Source organism: Cololabis saira, chromosome 5 (genome assembly GCF_033807715.1).
Source record: "Cololabis saira isolate AMF1-May2022 chromosome 5, fColSai1.1, whole genome shotgun sequence".
In the NCBI taxonomy this organism is placed as follows: domain Eukaryota; kingdom Metazoa; phylum Chordata; class Actinopteri; order Beloniformes; family Belonidae; genus Cololabis; species Cololabis saira.
Genome location: NC_084591.1, coordinates 1,369,175 through 1,383,367, shown reverse-complemented (window position 1 = coordinate 1,383,367; position 14,193 = coordinate 1,369,175). Strand labels below are relative to the sequence as shown.

At 37.0% G+C, this 14,193-nt stretch overlaps 2 protein-coding genes across 4 annotated transcripts in view; one reads left to right on the top strand and one right to left on the bottom strand.

Moving 5' to 3' along the window:
* tdg.2 (thymine DNA glycosylase, tandem duplicate 2) overlaps window positions 1-7,475 on the bottom strand; it is a 43,018-nt gene extending 35,543 nt beyond the window's left edge. For 2 of the 3 annotated variants that reach the window (XM_061720742.1, XM_061720741.1), the window contains exon 1: window positions 7,360-7,465. In XM_061720742.1, the coding sequence (XP_061576726.1) occupies window positions 7,360-7,370 (11 nt within the window). In that variant the 5' untranslated portion in view covers window positions 7,371-7,465. Of the gene's footprint in view, window positions 1-7,359 lie in introns of all 3 variants that reach the window. The other variant, XM_061720743.1, reaches the window with a different exon arrangement.
* Window positions 7,476-9,946: 2,471 nt separating this feature from the next.
* LOC133443659 (ubiquinol-cytochrome-c reductase complex assembly factor 6) lies at window positions 9,947-13,945 on the top strand. Its single transcript, XM_061720766.1, has 3 exons — window positions 9,947-10,056; window positions 12,656-12,846; window positions 13,826-13,945. Exons 2-3 carry the CDS (start codon window positions 12,739-12,741, stop codon window positions 13,943-13,945), a joined length of 228 nt encoding a protein of 75 aa, XP_061576750.1. The 5' UTR covers window positions 9,947-10,056; window positions 12,656-12,738.
* The last annotated feature ends 248 nt before the right edge of the window (window positions 13,946-14,193 follow it).

Sequence of the window (14,193 nt, the reverse complement as noted above, 5' to 3'; positions counted from 1 at the left end):
TGGAGTGTGGCATCTCACTTCAATACAATCTCTGCCGAGAGTCGAGCATGCACAATAGCTTCTCTGCCTAGCGGTGGCGAGTAAAACAAAATGACGGCGTCCTGTACAGCAGCTGCGCGTAACAACACAAAAGTCTGGGAGCCTTTTAGCCTCCATACGGCGAATAAAAAGATGACTTGCAAGGTTTGAAAAGCCGACCTTGCTTATCACGGGAGCACTTTGGTAATGCACGAGCATTTGAAGAGAAAGCACGTCGGACAGTTGAACGAAACGGACTCGCCTTGGTAAGATATTACAAGCTTTAACTTATGCCTGACAAAAATATTCTAAATTAAATGCATGCAGTCCAACAATTTGAACAACATATCTATTTTTCATTGACGTACCCATCTTTCTTCTGTTTATTATCATTTGCCACATAATTAAAGCAACTTCATACTAAATTTTAGAGTTGTCCCGATCCAATCACGTGATCGGAAATCGGGGCCGATCACGTGATTGCAGACTCGATCCGGACTCGGACGTTATGAGCCGATCAGGAATCGGATATATATATCAGGGTTTCCGTTGTCCGGTAATTGCCGGACTTTGTCCGGTAAAATATGCCGAAGTCCGGTATTTTATAATCTCTCCGGTCAAAATGTCCGGTGAAAATACTCACTGGCGCCGACATCCACGTGTGCGTTGATTTATGGTTCCGCGTCGCACCGACGCAGAGTCTACAGCGTAGTGGGCTTGGAGCGGCAGCCATCGGTTAGTTTTTTCTTTTTAGATCCGAGGCTTTGCGTAGATGGTGGCTTCCGCAACTTTCAGGCGCTTTTTCTGCGCAAGCAAGCTTTATAGATGAGGCCCCAGGACTGAAGCGGAGCTGCGGCGCCGACATTATGGTTCCGCGTCGCGGAAGGCTCTGCGTTGGTGTGACGCGGGACCATAAATCAACGCACACGTGGAGTAGTGGGCTCAGAGCGGCAGCCATACACCGCATGCGCGCAGAGCACGCCTGTTTGTTTTGAAGCTGAAGCAGCCCTATGCTAAAAAAAAAAGAAAAAAAAAAAGAAAAAGAAAATAATTTTTTTTTATACTGACTTAAGAATGTTCAAGCTGCCTACCTCCTATGTGCTCAGTTTACAGTACACATGTTAAAATATAATAAAAGGGTCATCCTGCATAATTTTCTTTTCTCTTCTTCATTTTTTATTGTTTTAGAAAAGTATCGGATCGGGACTCGGTATCGGCAAGTCCTCAAAATCAAAGGACTCGGACTCGGGGGCAAAAAAACCTGATCGGGACATCCCTACTAAATTTAAGAGAAAATACTAATTATCCGATTAGTCAACTAATCGTTTGAATATTCGGTGACTAGTAGACTATTAAAATAGTCGTTACTTGGAGCCCTAAATAGTACTGGCAGACCGGGGGTGGTGGTCCCTCTGTTTAAAAAGGGGGACCGGAGATTGTGTTCCAACTACAGGGGGATCACACTTCTCGCCCTGGAGAGGAGAATACGGCCGATAGTCGAACCTCGGATAAGGAGAAACAATGAGTGCATTTACATAGGAAGTTTAATTCCTCTTTAATTCAGAATTAAAATTAAATCAGAATTAAAATGAGCAAAAATTACCACGTAAACACCTAATTCTGAATGAAAATGGCCATTCCGAATTAAACTTAATTCCGAAGTAAGCGGCTCGGTGCGTCCGAAATGCCATACTACTAAAAGGGTTACGTAACCTATGCCGTAGGCCAGTGGTCCCCAACCTTTTCTGCACCGCGGACCGGTTTAATGTCTGACAATATTTTCACGGCCCAATCTAAAGGTGTAGCTGATAAAAACTAAATAAAATGGCCGGCATTAAAAACTGTGGTATTTTCGCTATAGTACTAATAACAATAATAATAATAATAAAACATAATTTTTGAAGAAATAAAATGAAATAATGGAAATTGTAAATTACCTATAATATCAGTGTTTCTATAAATGTGTTTGTATGTTTGTTTTCTCATTAACGGTATTTAAAGCCAGGCTTTTATTTTATTGTTACATATAAAGTAGACCGATATTTAGTGCTTTTATTTTGAAGGCGTCTCACCGAGACCTCGTAAACATCCGGTGCTTCGGACTTTAACGGTAAAAGTTTAACGGCAGTAGAAAGTGTGTCTGAAAGACTAAACTAGTGTCGGGAATGCTAAAGTGAAGCCTAACTGACACAAAAAGCTCCTGCTGATGAGGATTTGTGCAAATTTTATACCGTATTTATGTCCAGCTTGAGTTTGGTCGCTCATGTATTGTGGTTAGCGGTAGCTTTATTGCCAACCGAGCGAGCAGCTGCGTCGGTCTGTATTTAAGTTAAACTTATATGAATGTAGAAAGACTAACTATTTTATTCCTTTATAGCTCTTACGGTGTGTTTGCTGTGTATTTACATTCAAGGAATAAAAACATTGTGAACCATCAGTTTGAGAGTCATCCATCATCAGTCGGGGCTACAGAAATTATTTTTTAATAATAAAAAAAAAAATTTTATTTTTTTTTTTTCCTCTCTCTCTGTGCGGCCCGGTACCAAATGACCCACGGCCCGGGGGTTGGGGACCACTGCCGTAGGCTACACCGTAGTTGCGCGGCGACACGCGCCGTATTGCCGTACCTTACGCCGTAGGCTCTGCGTCGATTTAACGCGGAACCATAAATCAGCTCCGGAGCCGGCAGTCAGGCAGAAATCTCTAAATTTTCGGAGCAAATTTCTTAACAGGCGTTATTATTTGGATAAACTGAGCCCAGGTTGGGGATCTTAACAGTTACTTTTACGCCTGAAAAAATATTAAAACTTAATAAAGTGGCATATTAACAGCGCTACAGCTGAAATTAAAACAGCTTTTAGCTCTCAGCTTCCTGATTTTAGGGGTGGTGAAAGTAGGAGTAGGGGGAGTATTGGGACAGAAACCTGGGAAGATTTCAAGTGCCCTAAAATCTGTCCCTTCTTTTTTAGGGCTAGTGGTAGAAAGTAGGGGGAGTATTGGGATTGGGCCTAAAAGTGCCACATGTCTCTCGGCTGGCCTGGTAACGGATGAGCGGAAGGAAATGGATGGATGGACGGATGCGTGATCCCCCCCCCCCCCTAAGAGCTTTATATACTATTTATTAGGGCTGAAACGATTCCTCGAATAATTTGAGTAATTCGATTACAAAAAATGATCGAGGAATTTTCTCTGCCTCGAGGAATCGTTTAATTTCTTTTTTTTTTTTTCGTTTAATTTCACCAGCTCAAATCCTCGTATTACGCCCGGACCACATTTAATGCGACACAACCTGCTGACGCTGCGCCATACATCCATGCGCTGCGCACGTTAAAGGGGGGAGAAAGAGGCGTTTGTTTTGTAACATGCCATGCTCAGGCAGTCTGCAACGGCCCAGACGGGAGACTAATGTAGTTCAGTGCTTAACTTTTATTTTTAATCCACGCTATATTCTTCTGGTCCGTTCTCTATGTTCCCCCTCTAAAGCCAAAATTATTGTTCCGCGTTAAATCGACGCAGAGACTCCGCCGCCGTAGCCTACGGCGTAGGGTACGCAGCGACGCGCACCATTCTGCGTTGTTGTAACGCGGAACCATAAATCAGCCTTTACTGGGTACATAAACCTCTGTTCCCGCTACAGTTTTAACAAAAAAAAAGGCAGAAAATGTCAGAAAAATAAAAACGTAATAAAGCTAACTGGGTAGTTTTCAATTTTAGCTCTGTAGTCATTCATGGATAAAACTAGTAATGAGCTCCAACACAGCAGGTCTCATGATTTTATTATCAACACTGCAAAATTTAAAATCTTATACTCTAACTTAAAACTTAACTAGAACTTAAAATTTGCTTGACACAAATGAAAGTTCAATTTTAACACGTGGGAAAAACACCTAATCTTTTAAGTGATGTGTGTTATCAGGTGTAATGGCATTTTTAGGTTAGAAATAAGAACATTTCTTGGTAAGATCCTTAGTTTTTTGAGTGAATCAGTGAATTTGGTCGACTGGTGTAAGTTCAGGGTTTTTAAATGCACAGCCATGAACCTACTGGATTATATCATTTAGTCTTGATGTCAATTAACATCTAACATCTTATGTATATTTATAATTGCTCTTTAACTAAACAAAAATATGTTTTATCCCATTACTCGATTAATCGATGGAATTTTCAGTAGAATACTCGATTACTAAAATATTCGATAGCTGCAGCCCTACTATTTATATTACTATTTTAGTATCCTGTTCTCTTGCTACTGTAATAACGGAGATTTCCCCATGTGACACCAATAAAGGAAATATAATCTAAAGTTATTTAATCAAAATTAAAGACGATATTAGCTAGCCTCCTTAGGGCCAATCCCAATACACCCCCTACTTTCTACCACTAGCCCTTTGGTTGCCATGGTTACTCATGCATTGTGGTTAGCGGTAGCTTTATTGCCGACCGAGCAGCAGCTGGGTTGGTCTGTATTCAAGTTACATTTTTATGTAAAAAATCATTCCATGGATAAACCTCATTCATTATTTTAAAATCAACTTCTTTAGCCTTTTAGGTGGAAGTGGAAAGGAAGTAACGGGTTCTCGTCTTAAATAAAAAACTAGTCGTATAACGTTGAAACATAAGTTTCCTCTTCAAAGGTGAAGAGAAACACACCAAAGTAGAATTAGTTCTCAGGAATTTGAGGATCAATTTTTGGCAGGTGTAAATGCCTATTTTGTGTTGTAATGGTCCTTTAAAAAGGGTCCTTTTCCCGAATGTTCGGTAACCGAAATTGTTCGGCCGAAAATGGCAAAAAAACACTTTCGGTGTTCGGTGGAATAAGTGGGGAAAAAAACCAAACCATTAATAACGGCGTGTTTAGATGACACAAAAGAAGTGGATAAAACAAAATTAAAAAATCAATCCCTTTCCCATATTAATACTTGTGTGGGAAAGGGAGTGATTTTCTTTTTCTTTATTTTGTTTTATCCACTTCTTTTGCACTTTTTTTACAATGCACTTTAATGCACTAAATGCTTTTTTTTTTCGTTTTAAGGCCTATGTTACAATTTCTCAGCAGTCAGTTATAGGCCTAATGTAAGCTCAAAGATGGTCAAAACATTTATTTTGCTAATTTATTTTTTTTTAAGTTTTTTATTTAAGTTTTAGGTTAACTTTGGAATACTTAAAAATGCGTGGAAATTACAAAATGTTCAGTTGTTCATGTTCAATAAATATTTCTACCTTGCAATTTTGTAAAAGATTTTTTTCTTTGAAAAGCCTAAAGCACATTATTTGATTTATGCAATGGTGAAAAAATTGGCAAAATAAATGGAAAAACTGCGAAAACTGCGAAAAACTTGAATCATGTTCGGTATGTTATTCGGAATTCGGCCAAGTGTTTATTATTATTTTCGGTTTCGGTTTCGCCCACACATTTTCATTTCAGTGCACTGAGAGCTCTAGTGTTTCTATTATGAAGCTCAAGAATGAGATCAAATCATATTTAGGTAAAAAACAACCTTTCATTAACTGTATTTGGCCTTCAATCACTTTTTAGCAGGAAAAAAAGACCCATTTTCAGGGAGAAATCAGATTGTGGTTTGATTAACGGAGGTTTTTGTGCAGCAGATCCGGACCGACTTGGACCAACACTCGCTCTCATTCGAAAAAACTATGGGCAGATATTAGCAAATTTATTATTGACTGCTTTGCTATAGATTTTAATTTACATTGGGAAAATGTTGTTTTTGGTTTCCATTGTTTCCCTAACAAAGAAGGAAAATGTTACTTTTTGATAAATCTGTTTTTATTTCTTGCCAAATTTCATATTCATAAGAGTACATTTTCAAAGAAAACCCCTCGCTTTTTTGTTTTCCAGAAAGAAATGGAACTTTACTTGAAATTAATCCTAAAATCAACAAATGAAAAGGCTATTAAAACCGTAGACTTGTGTTCTATGTTTAATCTTCTTAAATAACGAACATCACCCCTGGCACATGTTCTGTATTTTATTTGTATACTGTTCTTGTATACTATTTTGTGATAATTCTTTTAAATGACCCCTGTGTTTTTTGCAATGAATCGGAAGAATCACTTGATCACATGTTTTTATTGTGTCCTGTGTCAAAAAAACTTTGGCGTGAAATTAGAAATTGGCTATCTTTAAAAATGAATGACATTCCAAATTCAGAAATCGTTAACATTATTTTTTATATAGATACTATTGACAAATCAAGTGTCCTTCTTAGTTAATCTTATTCTCTTACTGGCTAAATAAATATCACATACATTGTTGTAAGTGGAGAAAAATGAAGCCTCTTTCCTTTTTTTTATAAATGATTTCAAAAGTTTTTTTGTTTCTTTAAAAAATATTAAGTCAAATAACTCTGCAAAAAAATTAGTATCTTTTATTTTAAGTCTCTTTCCGAAATGTCGATGCTATTTGCTTTAAAATGCCTTACTGTTCTTTAGTATTAACTTTACTTGTCTCTTATTTTTGTTTATATGTCTCTTGTTCATAAAACCTCCAGGATGTTCTTTTTTCTTATATTTCCTCTACTAGCAGTTTTGTATAACGTGTGTTTTTCTTGTTTAAAAATTCTGTTCAATAAAAAAAAAAAGATAATTCTTTTAAATAAAGTATAAAAAAAAAGATAATTCTTTTAAATAAAGTATAAAAAAAAAAAGAACATGGACCAACACTGTGGAATCCTGGGAAATGTAGTCGTGACTCGTGAAATAACTGCGTTATTGTCCACTTCTTCTTCTACAGCACAGACTCCAACCTAAACCACATTTCCGTCCCGTAAGGACCGAAATAAAGAAATAAAGAACATCTCCGTTTCATTTACAGCGTTTTTGTTCCTTAAGTTTGTTATTTATCTGGAGATTCAGGTCCGTTAGCGTCGAGCTCAGCCTGCAACTGAAGGCTGATTTATGGTTCCGCGTTACACCAACGCAGATTTACGGCGTAGGGTACGCGGCGACGCGCACCGTACTTAGCGCGTCGCCGCGTAACCTACGCCGTACCTACGTCGATTTAACGCAGAACCATAATTCAGGCTTAACTACACATAACACCAAATAAAACACAAATATAACTCTAAATATAACTCTAAATGCACCCAAACACCCGCCAGCCCCCCCGGGCCTGTTCCCGTGTATTATAATTAAGTATATATGTGTAAATGTGAGTATATAACGAGTATAATCGCAGGTCCGTCGCGCATGTGGGATGTTTGATCCGGTTTAAAATGGTCGATTTTTAAATGTTTTCCTGCTCGCGGCGGCGAATTAACGCGAATAAACTCGTCCTTCTGTCGCGAATCACGAACACAAACGGGCAGAAATATAAAAACATACCTGTCATACATTTTTGTGAAGCTTGAGAAATAAGGAAACGGCAGATTCCCAAAACAAAGACCATTTAAACGTCGAGTCACTTCCAGCCGCCGCTCACCCCGCCTGGCGGCCAGGAGGAGAACTACAAGAACTACAACTTCTTCTTCTGCTGCTTTAATCCGCGCTGCCGCCTGGCGGCCAGGAGGAGAACTACAAGAACTACAACTTCTTCTTCTGCTGCTTTAACCCGCGCTGCCGCCTGGCGGCCAGGAGGAGAACTACAAGAACTACAACTTCTTCTTCTTCTTCTGCTCATTTAATCCGCGCTGCAGCGACGCTGGCGGCGCCTGCTGCCCCCTAGTGTTACCAGACAGATATACGACCATAGACATGTAAACGTTTTTTTTTATGTGTTTTTTTATTTTGTCAAAGGTTCGTTCTAAAACAAACATGGCAAATCTACATTCCATTCAAATACATTTGTAATTGAAACGAGGTTGATAAAGGGAACAGTAGAAAAAAACGTTTATCGTGAACGGTAAAATATCGCCCATTCCTAATTTGGGCCATTTGATATAAAGTAGTTTGAGTGGCTTTTTCTAGTGTAGACAAACTTAAAGAGCCAGAATAAAACCTTCTGTAAAAGTCATTAAATGATCTCGACTTAAAGACAGCATTTATAAACTTGCTGGGCTTTTTGAATCGTGCAGGATTTTAAATATTTTTTGTACTGAATTATTTCGTTTAAATATGCAATAAAGATTGGATTAATTTTCAAAAAGAGACATTTATGAATAAAAAATTTAGCCAATATAATTAAATTATTAATCCCAAAATCTATTTTTTTGTCCTCCACTTGTAAACCAACTTTAATGCTTTCAAATGTAAGAATAGGAATGGTTTGATCATTATATTATCCAGTATTAAAGCTTCATAAAGGTCCTGGTTAGAAACAAGAGAAACAAAGATGCTCTAAGTTTCCATGTCTGCGTTACAAAAAGTACAAATATTCAAATCTAAATCAAACCTTTTATGTAAAAAATCATTCCATGGATAAACCTCATTCATTATTTTAAAATTAACTTCTTTAGCCTTAGGTGGAAGTGGAAAGGAGAGGGAACGGGTTCTCATCTTAAATAAACTAAATTAAATAAACTAGTCGTATAACGTTGAAAAATAAGTTTCCTCTTCAAAGGTGAAGAGTACGGAAGAGTATTAGGGCCAAACTAAGACAAAAAAAATACTGGAAATTACAAGAATAAAGTCGTAATATTACGAGAATAAAGTGGTAATATTACCAGAATAAAGTCGTAACATTACGAGAATAAAGTCGTAACATTACGAGAATAAAGTCGTAATATTATGAGAATAAAGTCGTAACATTACCAGAATAAAGTCGTAACATTACGAGAATAAAGTCGTAACATTACGAGAATAAAGTCGTAATATTATGAGAATAAAGTCGTAACATTACCAGAATAAAGTCGTAACATTACGAGAATAAAGTCGTAACATTACGAGAATAAAGTCGTAATATTATGAGAATAAAGTCGTAAAATTACGAGAATAAAGTCGTAATATTATGAGATTAAAGTGGTAATTTATGAGAAGTAACAGGAATAGCTTCTTCTGCCTGTGTTAAAATGAGGAATAGTGAGCATCTTGTGAAGTTATATTTATATATTTATAATATATTAAATATTACTACTTTATTCTCGCAACATTATGACTTTATTCTGGTAATTTTACGACTTTATTCTGATATTATTATGACTTTATTTTCATAATTTCCATTTTTTTTTTGTCTTAGTTTGGCCCTAATATTCTGTCGTAGAAGAGAAACACACCAAAGTAAAATTAGTTCTCAAGAATTTATTATTATTATTTTTTATCTAAAAAAATACAACTATCTATAACCAAAGAAGGCATTTGTGAACGAACCACAGAATAAATCACCACGCCTTTAAGTTGGAGAATCATCGCTCGTGGAACTTCCTTAATTACTGTGTTATATTGTCTATTTGTACAAACAAAGTTATATTTTTCGCACTTATAAACTTGTTAGGAGAAAAAACAAGCGCAGCTCCGGCGGATGAACGTCACACAAGCGGCCGCTAGAGGGCGACGAGCAAATCACCGATAACAGACCCGACATGAATTCATCCGTAGAAGAAGAAGAAGAGGACGCAGCCAAAGATCGCATGTTCCAACAAACCTGCCACTCCGCAGTAAGGAAATGAGACTTTTCATGTCTTTATTTTAATGTTTTAACGAGAAAACTGACTCCAAAAAGCCTCATTCGGTTAGACTAAACCTGCCTGGTGAACTCTCTGAAAAAAAGTAAAATAAAACACTTATTTTTATATATTTATTAGTCAGAACTGAGTGCAGTATTTAACAGGAAATGTTGGACAAAGCCAAGAATCAGACTCTAAATAAAATAAATAAAATAGATCTACAGAAGAGCTGTTTGTTTTCAATTCAAGCGTAAAGTGGAACAAATAAATGTATTAAAATGTGGGTAAAAGTGCATGATTAGAGGATTAGAAGTTCAATCTAAAATTGAACGGGTTAATAAATATCCGAGTGAGACATCTTCGCTGTTACGTCACGTGTTACGTCACGTGTTAAACATGGCGACCTGCGAGGCTGCAATGACAAACTTTAGTTAAAAATGAACAACAAGGAGTTTTAAACCCGGTGGAAAACCAGGAACAGGTGATTAACAGTCTTTATTCCGAGTTATGTCATGGTTTTACTAAGTGTTTGTACTCTGTGCTCTCGTGTTTTACTGTGTTCTCCTTTAATGTTTTTATATTTAATCATTAACCTGCAGATGTAAATGAGTCTGTTTGGCTAAATCTGGAACATTTACATGATTAAATCAAGTGCTCATGGTAATTAATGTGTCCCTTTTAAATAAATAAATAAATGAAATTAACAACGAACCAGGTGATAAATGAGGAACTAGGAACCAGATAACAATTTGTCACAAAATAAGCTATATCAAAATCATAAAAAAAAATTAATTCTTTTTCGTTTTTAAATCGATATAAACGATATTGTCTCGTACCATATCGTGTTTGAAAATATATCGATATATATTAAAATCTCGATATATCGCCCAGCCCTAAGTTATAGGACTGGGTTCAATAATTATGACAAATGGTCGTAATTGTTCCAAAATGTCGTCAGAGACGTTCGTCCCCAGAACAAATGTCCAACAGAGACACCTGGGGCCTGTACTACGAAGCGGGATTTGGGGTTAGCGAGGTAACTTCAGGTTTAACCCTGGGTTTTCAGGACTACGACGGTGGTTCACTTCTTACCGGGGTACATCGCCATGGTAACTTATGCTGAACCGCTAACCTGCTCCGGAGCAGGTTATGTTCGAGATACAGATCGCCGGGTATAAAAGCACCGCCCACTGACCAATCAGCTCTCTTGGAAAATGGCATGCCCTTTCGAAGAGAATCCAGTGGAGCTCGGTGCGCGGATCGTGAGAGGATCCCTCCGAAGAGAACGCGTATTCTGGGACCGCCAAAACCCCTTTGCTTTCCCTGATGAGTACCTGTATGAACGATCCAAAAAAAAAGGAAAAAAAGAAAAAAGAGGTGGAGGAGAAAATAAAAAATAAATCAATCAATGAATAAATAAAACAAATCATCACCCAAAATCCGATGTACAGTCAATCCAAAACTAATACCAATTAAATAAATAAATCAAGAAGAAATCAAAAAGAAGATGCATTTGTAAGGGGATAGCAAAAAAGGGATTTTCAATTTCGTCCCTCGAACATTCTGAGAAGTCACTTTAAAATACTAAATACCTGCCTCCTTAAAAAATTAAAAATTAAATAAAATAAATAAATAAACCCAATTCTTTGGTACAGCATCAGCACAAGTTATCAGTCAACAACAATAGTTATAGAACCAATATATACAGGACTGTCTCAGAAAATTAGAATATTGTGATTTTCTGTAATGCAAACACAAAAACAAAAAAATGTCATACATTCTGGATTCATTACAAATCAACTGAAATATTGCAAGCCTTTTATTATTTTAATATTGCTGATCATGGTTTACAGTTTAAGATTAAGATTCCCAGAATATTCAAATATATGTTTATATCCCTATGAATTTATGCATTTATACAGTCAGCGATCTTTTGCCAGCTGTCTTTCCTGCATTTTGCAGCTGCAACTGTGTTGCTTTTTGCCTGTATTATATGCCTATACTCATCATATTTCCGTAAAATTATTGTTTGCTCTTCGCTACTGAAATAAGCGGCTCTGACAGCGGACTTCTCCATGCTTGCGATTGGTCATGCGCTGAAAACACCGCCCCTTTTATGTGCACGCGCTCATATCCAGATTGGAGAAACCTGGGTTGATATACCGAGTTGATAACCGCCGTCGTGTGACCGCTTAGCGTGATTGCAATTGTCCGGGTTAGTGAATCTGGATAAGGAAAAGATATCCTGGATATGTTGAACTTGCTTCGTAGTACAGGCCCCTGGTTGATAAATTCCATACTTTGCGTGGGAATGTTCGTACACACAGATCTGTGCGTAAGAACGGTTGATAAATGAGGACCAGGAGTCTGAGACTCTGCTTTAAAGGGTTGCTGCTATTTCATGTATTCACTGTATAGATATTCTCTGTATTTATTAACCATTGTCGGCGTCTATTTTTTGTCTTTTTGTTTTTTTTTTTCTTTTCTCTTGTTTTGTTTTGTCAATGCTTGTCGGGGCTCCTATTATAAAATAATAAAAAGATTTAAAAAAAAAGAAACAATGGGGATTTGTATTGTGTCACAGGTTCAGTTTCCCATAAACATTTAGTTTAAACTTGCTGGGGTGTCCCCCCCAGTCAAGGATTTGTCCTTATTTTCCAATATTAAATGATCTTTCTCACTTAAAGGAGCTTGAGGCAGAATTTATGAAAAAAATCCGTATACGTTTTGAGTTTTCTAGTAATAATGTCAGATGAAGCGTTCCAAACCAAAAAGAATGTTTCCTCTAGTGTATCTCTCCTTTGCCTTGAACAGGCTGTTGCTGCAAAATGTGCTGCAATTCGGTCCTGAATTTCCCGCGCTGTCCTGCAGATGTGACGTCACATGACGCTGCATGCACGTTCTCCCCGTTCTCCCGTGCCGGCTTCACTGTTGGCTGCAGTACCCCCAACGGCCGTCGTGGTGAAGGGTGGCGCTAGAGAGTCTCATTTCTTAAAAGGAGCCTCAAGCTCCTTTAAAATAAAAAAGGTTGCATGTAGTTTTCCTGAGCACCAGTGAATATGCTGCTTCTGCCTCTGCAGGTCTCCTCGTCTCCTCCTGCAGGTCTCCTCGTCTCCTCGTCTCCTCGTCTCCTCGTCTCCTCGTCTCGTCCCCTCCCCCGGAGATGCCGGCCGGCGTGTCCTGGTCCCGGTACCTGCGTCTGATGGGGGCCAGTCTGCTGTCCATGTTTGCAGGAGCCCAGACGGTTCACCAGTACTACCTACCGGACCTGGTGAGGGGGAATCATGGGTGGGGTCATGGTGGTGGGGGGCATCATTACTACCCCAGTCTCCACTCAGCAGCGCCGGTTCCCCCCAGTGTCCAGCCGCGGTACTGCAACAGAAAGCTTTTTTCCCATGGACCGCAATAGTAAAAGATCGTCCTCTAAAACTGTTCACAGGAACCTCCAGCTGGAATCACCGCACATTACTAATCTTTGTATTCTATATTTTTAAGTCATGGACTTTATATCCGTCACAAATGTTTTATAACGGCCAGAAAAGTAAAAGAAAAGTCTCTTTCTGGGCGTGACGTCACGGCTGACGTCACAGCCGTGTCCGTGCATTCCACGGATGTTTATATTAATATATATTATGTAATTATATTATATTAATACATGAATAATATATGTAATACTATACATGTAATAATATACATTAATTAATATATTATATTAATATATATTATGTAATTATATTATATTAATACATTAATAATATATGTAATAATATACATTAATTCATATATTATATTAATATATATTATGTTATTATATTATATTAATACATTAATAATATATGTAATAATATACATTAATTAATATATTATATTAATATATATTATATAATTATATTATATTAATACATTAATAATATATGTAATAATATACATGAATTAATATATTATATTAATATATATTATGTAATTATATTATATTAATACATTAATAATATATGCAATAATATACATTAATTCATATATTATATTAATATATATTATGTTATTATATTAATACATTAATAATATATGCAATACTATACATGTAATAATATACATGAATTCATATATTATATTAATATATATTATGTTATTATATTATATTAATACATTAATAATATATGCAATAATATACATTAATTCATATATTATATTATATTAATACTCGCCCTCACAGACCGTGTTGTACCAACATTTCCCGTTCCGATCCCCAGAGCATCCCGGAGGTTCCTCCCCGACCCGGAGAGCTGCAGACGGAGCTGAGAGGCTACAAGGTCCGGGAGGAGGCGGCGGCGGCGCTGGAGGAGTTCCGGAGGGGGGAGGGCACCGACTGATGGGGGGGGGGGGGTCTTTCTGGGGGGTCGGTTCTTCCCCGGGGGGTCGGACCGATGGAGGATTGTTTGTGCCAAAATTAAATAAATAAATACATCATTAATTAATTAAATTGGGAATGAAATATATCATTAATTAATTAAATGTTTCATTAATTAATTAAATGCAGTTTTACATTTCATGATTCACACAAAATCATTAATTAAATATGTCATTAATTAATTAAATGCTGAAATAATAAATATATATT